Here is an 11,777-nt window from a genome sequence, read left to right on the forward strand (position 1 = left end):
AAAGAGAGTATAATTTGTGAACAGTCTATTGTGGTGTGGTCTCTCCTTATTGGTGTTTATACCTTGGGCTCCTGCCGATCCTAGATCTTCTGCTACTGGCTAGTGGAGTTCGGTCATTCTTAATGATAAGTCGTAAGTCCGGTTACATAAGCGCTTACCCTAGGCTACGTCCACACTACTGCATTTTTGTTTGAAAACGCATCGTTTTCTCTCCTATTTGGCCTCCCGTCCACACTGAGACGGCGTTTTCCCCAAGGAAAAACACAGCGTATTGAAAATGCATACATTTCAAAACGGAGCTGTCCCGTCACAGTGTGGACACTCGAAAACACATACCTTTCAAAACAGAGCTGTCCCATCACAGTGTGGACACTCGAAAACGCAGACTTTTGAAAACTTGACGCATGTTGGTCATGTGATGCAGTCATGTGACCACTTAAACCAAGAATTCGGTGCTTTGTCTTGCCATTTCGCTGCCACGTTTCAAAGAGCAAGTATGTAAGTAAACGGCAGAGGGAAATGACGCAGGTCGAGTTGTCTTGCGTTTCACGCTGCAACGTCAGCGTTTTCGGCCGTTTCAGTGTGGACGTGCAACTCTTTGAAAACAACTGAAAACGCAAGGGTGGATGCGGAGCGTTTTCAGATGAAAACGCCGTTTTCAATTCTATTCAGGCTAGTGTGGATGTAGCCTAAAATGAATGCCTAAACCTAACCATAACCTAACTGTAACCCTGACACTAAAACCATATTTTGAGCCTCAAACATGCCTTCAAACTTCTGGGGATGGGCATTTGGTCCCCATAAGATATCTAAACATGGTATACACGCATCCACACACACACAAGCTTTTAGATTGATTCACATTTCAAATATCATCAGTTAAAAGTTCAGTTTTATCGATGTCACGTGATTTGAAATCAGAAATCAGTTTTCAGGGATCAGCTGGGACTTTATTGATGTTCACATTAATAACATCAACACTTCAGCATTCAAAGAAATGCAGTAAAGCAAACAAACAAAGTTCAGCAGAGAAAGAATCAAAGCAAAGAGATCTCTCCCAAAGATTTGACTGAAAACTGCTGAAACAGGAAAATCTGAGTTTCTGAAAATCATTTCAAAACTGTGAATCAGAGAAGAATACGAACCTGAAACAATCAATTAACCCAAGTATTGGTTTAAAATCCTCAGCTGCAGGTATACCAAATTTAAAACAACAGTATGGAAGCAGAACTTGATTTATTTCAGTCTCTGTGATGCTAGATGTGTTTTACTGGAGTGAGCATAAACATACTAAACATCCTTAAACATCAAGTGAATGAAAAGCTTCAGAGAACTCATGATCAGCAGAATAATCAATACATCAAATACTAATTACTGATTAGCGAGGTGACGGTTTCAGCTTCAGGAACATCTGTGGGAGGAAACAGATTCAAACATTAATGACATAAACATGAAAAAAATACAGAAATAAATCTGTGCTGTTAAGGCCACAGACGAGGATTTACAGTGGGGCAAAAAAGTATTTAGTCAGCCACCGATTGTGCAAGTTCCCCCACTTAAAATGATGACAGAGGTCAGTAATTTGCATCAGAGGTACACTTCAACTGTGAGAGACAGAATGTGAAAAGAAATCCATGAATTCACATGGTAGGATTTGTAAAGAATTTATTCGTAAATTAGGGTGGAAAATAAGTATTTGGTCACCTCAAACAAGGAAAATCTCTGGCTCTCACAGACCTGTAACGTCTTCTGTAAGAAGCTTTTCTGTCCCCCACTCGTTACCTGTATGAATGGCACCTGTTTGAACTCATCATCTGTATAAAAGACACCTGTCCACAGCCTCAAACAGTCAGACTCCAAACTCCGCCATGGCCAAGACCAAAGAGCTTTCGAAGGACACCAGGAAAAGTATTGTAGACCTGCACCAGACTGGGAAGAGTGAATCTACAATAGGCAAGCAGCTTGGTGTGAAAAAATCAACTGTGGGAGCAATCATCAGAAAATGGAAGACATACAAGACCACTGATAATCTCCCTCGATCTGGGGCTCCACGCAAGATCTCATCCCGTGGGGTCAAAATGATCATGAGAACGGTGAGCAAAGATCCCAGAACCACACGGGGGGACCTGGTGAATGACCTGCAGAGAGCTGGGACCAAAGTAACAAAGGTCACCATCAGTAACACACTACAACGGCAGGGAATCAAATCCCGCAGTGCCAGACGTGTTCCGCTGCTGAAGCCAGTGCATGTCCAGGCCCGTCTGAAGTTTGCCAGAGAGCACATGGATGATACAGCAGAGGATTGGGAGAATGTCATGTGGTCAGATGAAACCAAAGTAGAACTTTTTGGTATAAACTCAACTCGTCGTGTTTGGAGGAAGAAGAATACTGAGTTGCATCCCAAGAACACCATACCTACTGTGAAGCATGGGGGTGGAAACATCATGCTATGGGGCTGTTTTTCTGCCAAGGGGACAGGACGACTGATCCGTGTTAAGGACAGAATGAATGGGGCCATGTATCGTGAGATTTTGAGCCAAAACCTCCTTCCATCAGTGAGAACTTTGAAGATGAAACGAGGCTGGGTCTTCCAACATGACAATGATCCAAAACACACCGCCCGGGCAACAAAGGAGTGGCTCCGTAAGAAGCATTTGAAAGTCCTGGAGTGGCCTAGCCAGTCTCCAGACCTCAACCCCATAGAAGAATCTGTGGCGGGAGTTGAAAGTCCGTGTTGCTCGGCGACAGCCCCAAAACATCACTGCTCTCGAGAAGATCTGCATGGAGGAATGGGCCAAAATACCAGCTACTGTGTGTGCAAACCTGGTAAAGACCTATAGTAAACGTTTGACCTCTGTTATTGCCAACAAAGGTTATGTTACAAAGTATTGAGTTGTATTTTTGTTATTGACCAAATACTTATTTTCCACCCTGATTTACTGAATAAATTCTTTACAAATCCTACCATGTGGATTCATGGATTTTTTTTTCACATTCTGTCTCTCACAGTTGAAGTGTACCTCTGGTGCAAATTACTGACCTCTGTCATCATTTTAAGTGGGGGAACTTGCACAATCGGTGGCTGACTAAATACTTTTTTGCCCCACTGTATACACACTCATGAGTAAAACAGCATTAATGTCATGTGTTTTAATGCTGTGTATATATATTTAATAGATCAGATGTTTTAAAATGATAAACACAATGTAAAAGACAGAAACAAAAACACAGCAGGAATGATTCATAACACATTAGTGCGAAGAACTTCTCATCAGCAGAAACTATTCAACTCAAACTGATGGAAAGTTTGAAAAGTGTTGTGGTTTAACTTTACAATAGCTGTGGTAATGAATTTAAAACGGATTAGGTTCTTAGGTCTGTAGTGCTATTAAACATTATTTATGATCTTATTATCTTGTTCTTTCTGTTTGTAAATGTTCAATTAAAATGCATAAACATTATTTGGACATTATTTATTAGGGTTCCATTAAACCTGATAGACCGTATTGTTTACAGAGCTCTGACTATGTCACTGACTCTTCTCACCTGCAATGTGCACTTCCTATTCCTGTTCCTCACTCATCCAGGCCCTTTTTAGACGATCCATCCCTAGTCTTTGCCCTCAGCTTGTTCACCTGCGACTCGGCAATGTCGGCCCGCTCCTCTGCCTCCTCCAGCTCGTGCTGCAGCTTGCGTAGTTTTGCCATGTTGAGGTTGGCCGCCTCCTCTGCCTCCTCACCCGCTCTCTTGTAGGACTTGGTCTTCAGCTGCAGCTTGTCCACCAGGTCCTGGAGGCGGGCCATGTTCTTGCGGTCCTCCTCGGTCTGGTAGGTGAGCTCTTTGATGCGGCGCTCGTACTTGCGAACTCCCTTGATGGACTCGGCTCCCCTCTTCTGCTCTGCCTCCAGCTCATTCTCCAGCTCTTTGATGTGAACCTCCAGTTTCTGGAGCTGCTTCTTGCCGCCCTTCATGGCGATCTGCTCAGCCTCATCCAGACGGTGCTGCAGGTCTTTGATGGTCTGCTCCATGTTCTTCTTCATGCGCTCCAGATGGGCACTGGTGTCCTGCTCCTTCTTTAGCTCCTCAGCCATCATGGCTGCATCTGTGATTGCCTTCTTTGCCTTCTCCTCAGCATTGCGGTTCTCCTGTATGGCTTCCTCCACTTCACACTGCAGGTGTAGGAGGTCTGCTTCGTGCTTCTTCTTCTGGTTGATCAGGCTGGTGTTTTGGGAGTGTAGGAGTTGCATTCGCTCCGTTGCCTCGGTCAGCTCCTGTTCAGCCAGTTTCCGACTTCTCTCGGTCTGCTCGAGTGCGGCTCTCACTTCCTCCAGTTCAGCCTGGATGAGGTTGTTTCGGCGTTCAAGCAGAGCAATGTTTTCTTTTAGGTCATCGTTGCCGTGCTGGGTATCATCTAGTTGCAGCTGAGTGTCTTTCAGGAACGCCTGGAGGGTCTTCACCTGTTTCTGGGCTTCAGCTGCCTGCCTGTTAGCTTGGCTCAGCTGAATCTCCATCTCATTGAGGTCGCCCTCCATCTTCTTCTTGACTCTCATGGCTTCATTTCGGCTCCTGGTTTCGGACTCCAGAGAGGACTGGAGTGATTCCACCATACGCTGGTAGTTCCTCTTGGCCTGGTCCATTTCCTCGTCCTTCTCGGCCAGCTTGCGCTCCATGTCAGCCTTCACTTGGTTAAACTCCAGTTGTGCTCTGAGGATCTTGCTCTCTTCGTGCTCCAGGGAACCTTCAGCTTCCTCCAGCGCCGACTGTAGCTCAACCTTTTCTTGTTCAAGTTGCTTCCTGATCTTCTCTAGTTCATGGGCGCTGCGGCCACCTTCTCCCAGCTGGTCAGTGAGGTCTGAGATTTCTTCTTGGAGATTTTTATTCTCTCTCTTCATTGTCTCAAATTGATCCAGACATTCTTCATAGGCATTCCTGAGTTTGAAGAGCTCAGTGCTCAGAGATCGAGCCTCCTTCTGAGATGCCTCTAACTCACACTGCGACTCCTCATATTTTTGCTTCCACTCTGCCAAGACTTTGTCAAAGGTTCTTTGTTTTTTGTCCAGTGCTGCGGATGCTGCATTAGATCTCTCAAGGTCCAGCATGAGGTCTTCAATCTCATTTTGGAGGCGGTGTTTGGTTTTCTCAAGGGAGGAACACTTTGCGTTCACAGCCTCAATGGCCTCCTCGGCCTCTTGCAGTCTCTGAACAAGCTTCTTTTTTGCTTCTTCCAGCTCCTCAGTTCTCTGGATGCCATCCGTTTCATATTTGGTCCTCCATGTAGAGATTTCAGTGTTGGATTTAGACAGAGCTCTCTGCAGTTCAGCCTTGGCTTCCTGCTCTTCCTCAAATTGTTCTCGGAGCAGATCACAGTCATGACGAGCAGACTGAACAGCATGGGCGAGAGCGTTCTTTGCCTTTAGTTCTTCCTCCAGCTGTCTGCGCAGATCTTCCATCTGCTGGTTGTACGAGTTCTTCCCTCGAGTAAGCTGTGATATCAGACAATCCTTCTCCTCCAGCTGCCGGCCAAGCTCACCATTTTCAGTGAGGAGCTTGGCCCTCTGGGTTGTCAGGTCATTGATGGTCCTTTGAGCCTCCTCACATTTGCTCTTGTACTCATTCATGTTGTCTTCCATCGTTCGGCACATTTTCTCAAAGTTTGCCTTTGTCTTTACTACATTTTCCATGTTTGAGCACAAATCATCGAGCTCTAGCTTCAGCTCACTCTTTTCCTTCTCCAGTTTTTGCTTCACACGCTGAAGGTTATCAATCTGTTCTCCCAGTTCAGCAACGGTGTCAGCATGTTTCTTCCTCAGGGTGGCAGCGGTGGCCTCATGTTGGAGGGTTGATTCCTCCAGCTCTCTACGCAGCTTCTGAAACTCAGCTTCTCTCTTTTTGTTCAGCTCCACCTGAGCTGATGTGGCTCCTCCAGCTTCCTCTAGACGTTCACTGATGTCCTCAAGCTCACGGGAAAGATCAGAACGCTGTTTCTCCACCTTGGCCCGGGCTGCTCGCTCAGCATCCAGCTCCTCCTCCACCTCCTCAATTCTTGCCTGGCTTTCTTTGAGCTTCTTCTGGAGCTGAACTGATGCAATCTGCTCATCTTCTAGTCTTGAAGTTATTTGGGTGACCTCAAAGTCTTTCTTCTTGAGTTTTTCCTCCAGCTGCTGCTTGTCATTCTCCAAGTCCATCAAGTTCTCCTGGATCAGTTTCAGGTCTCCCTCGAGCTTCCTCTTTGAGCGCTCCAGGTCCATCCTGACTTTCTTCTCTTGCTCCAGCGATCCCTCCAGATCATCCACTTGTTGCTCCAGCTTAGCTTTAGCTTTGGTCAAAGTGTTAGCTTTGTCTTCTTCACTCTGCAGGTCATCCAGAGTTTGCTGGTGAGCCTCCTGCAGCGCCCTCTTCTCTTTGGTTAGCTTTGTGATGTTCTCATCCTGTGAAGCCATCTCCTCCATCAGGTTTTTCACCTTATTCTCTGTAGCATGTTTCTCTTTTTCCACCTTAGCTAACGTTAGCTCCAGGTCATCGATGTCCTTCTTCAGCTCTGAACATTCATCTTCAAGCTTGCGTTTCTTTGCTGTCAGATCAGCGTTCAGCTCCTCTTCATCCTCCAGTCTTTCTGTCATTTCTTTTAGCTTTGCCTCCAGTTGAATCTTACTCTTGATCAGCTGTTCACAGCGTTCCTCAGCATCTGTTAGGGTGTCCTGTTCAGACTGAATCTGCAGGGTCAGATCATTCTTCTCTTGGAGGAGAGTCACTATTTTCTCCTCCAGTTCTTTTCGTCTTGCCTCTGATTTCACCAGAGTTTCCTTTAGCTTGTTGAATTCATCCTTCATGTTGGCCATTTCCTTCTCAGACTCTGCACTCTTCAGCAGGGGTTTGATCTTGAAGAAGAGCTTCATCCAGGGCCAGTTTTTCACCCCAAGGAAAGACCGAAGGTTCCACTGAATGACCATTAGGGCATCTCTACGTTCCACAAGCTTAATAAACTCCTTCCTCATGAGGAGCCCTCGGGCATTGGCCTGGATCCTGGTGATGATTCGAGAGAGTTGCTCATCTCGCATCTCCTCCAGTGTACCCAGCAGGCCGGCTTTAAAGAAGACTTTTGTGTGACCAAACTTGTACTGAGTGTGGTCAATGTCCAGCGATCCTAACAGCTTTTCAGTACTTTTCTTGCAGTCTATGAACTGACCCTCTGGGATGGCGGATGCATTCAAGATCCTGTACCTCTGTTTGAAGTCTCCATAGAGCACCCTGTTTGGGAAACCTTTCCTACAAATCCGAATGCCTTCCAGGACCCCATTACAGCGCAGCTGGTGCATCACGAGGCAGTTGTCCATGACTCCTGGAATTTTCCTCTCATTAGGAATCAGACAGCGGACAAAGTGTGGATGAGTGGTCTTCAGGTTTGTCATCAGCTTGTTCAGGTTTTCTCTGTGAAGCGCAGACACCGTCTGAAAGGAGGAGCCTTTCTTCTTTGCTCCTTTTCCACTTCCCTTGTCTCCTCCATCAGCTCCTGCATAGTTTGAAAACAGAAGACTGAGAAGCTTCAGAGAGGATTTCTGATATAGACCAACCACTGTCTCATTTAGGGGGTCTTTGTTTTTGACCAGCCAGCCAGCAATATTGTAGTCCACTGTCCCGGCATAGTGAACAAGGGCGAAATGGGCCTCTGCTTTCCCCTTTGCTGGCCGTGGCTTCTCAAACATCTTGTTCTTGCCCAGATGGTTGTCATAGAGCTTGGCCTTGAAGGTCTGGTCGCTAGCTTTGGGAAACATGCATTCTTCCTCCAGAATGGACAGGATCCCCAGAGGTTTCTCAATCAAGTCTATGCAGGCCTGGAGGTCCATGCCAAAGTCAATGAACTCCCATTCGATTCCTTCTTTTTTGTACTCTTCTTGCTCCAAGATGAACATGTGGTGGTTGAAAAACTGTTGCAGTTTCTCGTTGGTAAAGTTGATGCACAGCTGCTCAAAGGTGTTGAAATCAAAGATCTCAAACCCGGCGATGTCCAGCACTCCTATGAAGTACTGACGATGCTGTTTGGTGTCCAGTGATTGGTTTATTCTCACCACCATCCAATTGAACATCTTCTCATACACTGACTTAGCCAGAGCACCAATGGCATAGTAAACCTGGTCCACACTCTGCCCTTTGGTGACATATTCATTTCCTACCTTAACTCGGGGGTGGCAAAGCCCTTTGATGAGATCAGCAGAGTTGAGCCCCATCAGGTAAGCTGATTTATCAGCAGCCTCAGTTCCATCAGGTTCAGCCTGCTCCTCACGCTGCTTCTGTTTGAACTTCATGTTGCCGTAGTGCATAATGGCACCGGTTAGTTTGTAGACACTCATTTTCTCCTCTGGAGTGAAGCCAAGAACATCAAAGGCACCATCGGTGGCTATCAGTTCCTCCGAGTCGTTGATGGAAGCAACTGTTACCTCTCCTTGGGAGATGTAGGAGTAGTCATATGGGTTGTTGGTGATCAACAGCATGTCCAACAACTCTGGCTTCTGATTGGACAGGATCTGGTAAAATATGTGGTAATTCCTTTCGGCCTTTAGCTGAAAGGTAACTCGTGACTTCTCCAGCAGATATGTCTCTATGTCAGCAGACGACAGCTTACCACTCGTGCCAAAGTGGATTCGGATAAATTTTCCAAAACGCGACGAGTTGTCGTTTCTCAACGTTTTGGCATTGCCAAAGGCCTCCAGTGCCGGGTTTGCCTGGATGATTTGATCCTCCAGAGTCCCCTTGCTGCTGTCTTTTTTGCTTGCACCACCAACTGCAGCGATGCTGGCAAAGTACTGAATGACTCTCTTGGTGTTCACAGTCTTTCCTGCTCCAGATTCTCCGGTGATTAGGACAGACTGGTTCTCCCGGTCTGTCAGCATGTACTGGTACGCATTATCAGAAATGGAAAAGATGTGAGGAGGGGCCTCGCTCCTCTTCTTCCCCCTGTAGGCAGCCACCACTTCAGCATCGTAAACAGGAAGCCACTTGTAGGGGTTGACAGTGACGCAGAAGAGCCCGGAGTAGGTATAGATCATCCAGGCTGCGTAACGCTCTTTGAGGTTAAACAGCACGGCGGGCTCGTGGAGGAATGTAAACATTGCCATGTCTTCGATTTTATCAAACTTGGGTGGGTTCTGGGGGTGAGTGTCAGATTCCTTCACTGTCACCGTTGTTTCATCTTCCTTCTGGACCGTTACCATCCCTCCGTCCTTGCTCAGGATTTTTCCTTTGACATATTCTTCTTTAGTGTCGACTACAAAACATTCAGTCTTGATGTCAAAGGGTCTGGTCTGAGCCTCCAGACGCTCCTTCTCAGACTTCCTCAGGTAAGGAGAAGCCTTCCCAAACTCGGCCATCAGAGAGTCGCCCATGCTTTAGGGTGGAGAACGTTGGCAGTCAGAGGAGAGAACAAACTAAGTGAGAGAGTTTTCCTGCTGAAGCTGATGGAGAACTGCAGTCTCCTCACAGCAGGTGATATTTATAAAGACTCCCTGTGGACCAAATTAGGAGATGACAGCTGAACTAAATCTGTCTGATCAAGTGAATGCACCATGAGGGCAGATTCAGGACCTTTAGCTGTTAGAATCCATTTTAGGAAAAGTGAAGTTGTACCGCTTATCTGCTGCTGATAGTCCCGACATGTCTGCATTTAGACTGCATCCTCCCTGGAGCTCATCCTGCATATCCTCTACCCTTTAACATCCACCGTCACAATCACTTAACAAACATTTAATTATATCCTTAGCTATCCTTTAAACGTCTGTTAATATATTAACACAACATTGATATTACATTAATATATCATGTATAATAACATGATGATAGCAAATATGAAAACAGTAAGTTAGTGTGCATGTCTTGTTTTTGTGTGCTTCACTGCTAGTTCCTGTTTTAATGTTAATTAATTCGTTAAAAAATACAGAACACAAATTATGGATTAGTTCACTTGATGATAAATTTTCTCAGTTTAAATGAACAGAAAACTTAGATCATTGTCTTCGGCCCTAGTGACCATTACGACCTTGGCCCCTTAGAAAACTATCAAAAAATCTTTTGCGAGAAATTAAGGTGTGATTTTTGATAGTAAATGGTAAATGGCCTGTATTTGTATAGCGCTTTACTAGTCCCTAAGGACCCCAAAGTGCTTTACACAACCAGTCATCCACCCATTCACACACACATTCACACACTGTAATTTAACATTCATAACACACTAGTAATTTAACATTCGATAAACAGATAAATAATGTGATCAAGACTAGCTTCTTTCACCTCCACCTACTTGCAAAGGTGAAGACAATTTTCTGTTTCAGAGACATTGAGAAAGCAATCCATGCCTTTATTTCATCTCACCTCGACTTCTGCAACAGCCTCTACTCTGGCGTCACTTCGTCATCCATTGGCCGACTACAGCTGGTTCAAAATGCTGCGGCAAGGCTCCTGACTGGCACGCGCAAGCAAGAGCACATATCCCCTATATCTGCCTTGCTACACTGGCTGCCAGTTAGTTTTCGAATTAATTTTAAGATCTTGACACTTGTTTTTAAAACATTGCATGGATTAGCTCCTATATATCTTTCTGATCTTCTAAATTTGTATACTCTGGTGAGAGCTTAGAGGTCTAGGGACCAGATGCTTCTAGTTGTCCCTAGGTCTAGATTAAAATACAGAGGAGATTGGGCTTTTACTGTGACTGCTCCAAAACTGTGGAATAAACTGCCTTTACATATCAGGGCCTCTCCAACACTGGATCCTTTTAAAACTCATCTAAAGACCCATTTTTACTCCTTGGCTTTTAAGTCGGTATGAGTCTGCCATTATTTTATTCTTATTATTTTCTTATCCTTGATTTTACTTTCCTTTTAAGTTTTACCCGATCATTCTATTGTACAGTAATTTGGTCAACAGTTGTTGTTTTTAAAAGTGCTATATAAATAAAATTGATGTGATTTGAGTTTATATTATTGCCGTTTTTTGTGATATGACTTATATAAAATCCACTCTAATGTGCCAACAGATTGAAGCAGGAATTTTTAAAAGGACAACCATTCACTGTCACATTCACACCTGTGGGAAATTTGTATATTAACACGATGATAGCAAATATGAAAACAGTAAGTTAGTGTGCATGTCTTGTTTTTGTGTGCTTCACTGCTGGTGCAGACTCTCTCCACATGTGTGCAGATTTTCCTGTTTTAATGTAAATTAATTTAAAAAAAACAAAACAAAACACAAAATTATGGATTACTTCACTTGATGATATTACTGCTGTTTTTTGTGATGTGATTGATATAAAATCCACTCTAATGTGCCAACAGAATGAAGCAGGAATTTTTAACTGTTTCTCTCCATCCATTAATTCCATTTCGGGGGGGCTGGAGTCTATCCCAGCTGTCTTAGTGCAAGAGGTGGGGTACGCCCTGGACAGGTCGCCAGTCTGTTACAGCAGCAGTCCCCAACCTTTTTTGCGCCACAGACCGGTTTATGCCTGACAATATTTTCACGGACCAGCTTTTAAGGTGTCGCAGATAAATACAACAAAATAAAACTAGTACCGGTACAGAAAAAAAGAAGATTTATTCATAACACACGTGAAAAGACCCAGGAAAACTGAGTTAACGATAAAAACGATAACAAAATAACGCTAAAAACCAATAAAAACCCTGAAAACCATACATTTCACACCTGAGCCTCAACTCTCACGGCCTGGTACCATACGACTCACGGTCCGTGGCCCGGGGTTTGGAGACTGCTGTGTTACAGGACAA

The 11,777-nt window shown here is 44.8% G+C and overlaps 1 protein-coding gene across 1 annotated transcript; it reads right to left on the bottom strand.

The window, feature by feature from the left end:
• Positions 1 to 707: 707 nt before the first annotated feature.
• myh6 (myosin, heavy chain 6, cardiac muscle, alpha) lies at positions 708 to 9,449 on the bottom strand. Its single transcript, XM_042215911.1, has 2 exons — positions 3,547 to 9,449; positions 708 to 1,411 (listed from the first exon to the last, which is right to left on the bottom strand). The coding sequence occupies exon 1, from the start codon at positions 9,378 to 9,380 to the stop codon at positions 3,576 to 3,578; it is 5,805 nt and encodes a 1,934-aa protein (XP_042071845.1). The 5' UTR covers positions 9,381 to 9,449; the 3' UTR covers positions 708 to 1,411; positions 3,547 to 3,575.
• Between the last annotated feature and the right edge of the window lie 2,328 nt (positions 9,450 to 11,777).

This window comes from Haplochromis burtoni, unplaced genomic scaffold (assembly GCF_018398535.1).
Source record: "Haplochromis burtoni strain Fernald_Lab_line unplaced genomic scaffold, NCSU_Asbu1 Contig_864, whole genome shotgun sequence".
Taxonomy (NCBI): Eukaryota; Metazoa; Chordata; class Actinopteri; order Cichliformes; family Cichlidae; genus Haplochromis; species Haplochromis burtoni.

Bases quoted from the DNA above. Each gene is read 5' to 3' on its own strand.
- myh6 (XM_042215911.1), bottom strand. From the start codon at position 9,380: ATGGGCGACTCTCTGATGGCCGAGTTTGGGAAGGCTTCTCCTTACCTG.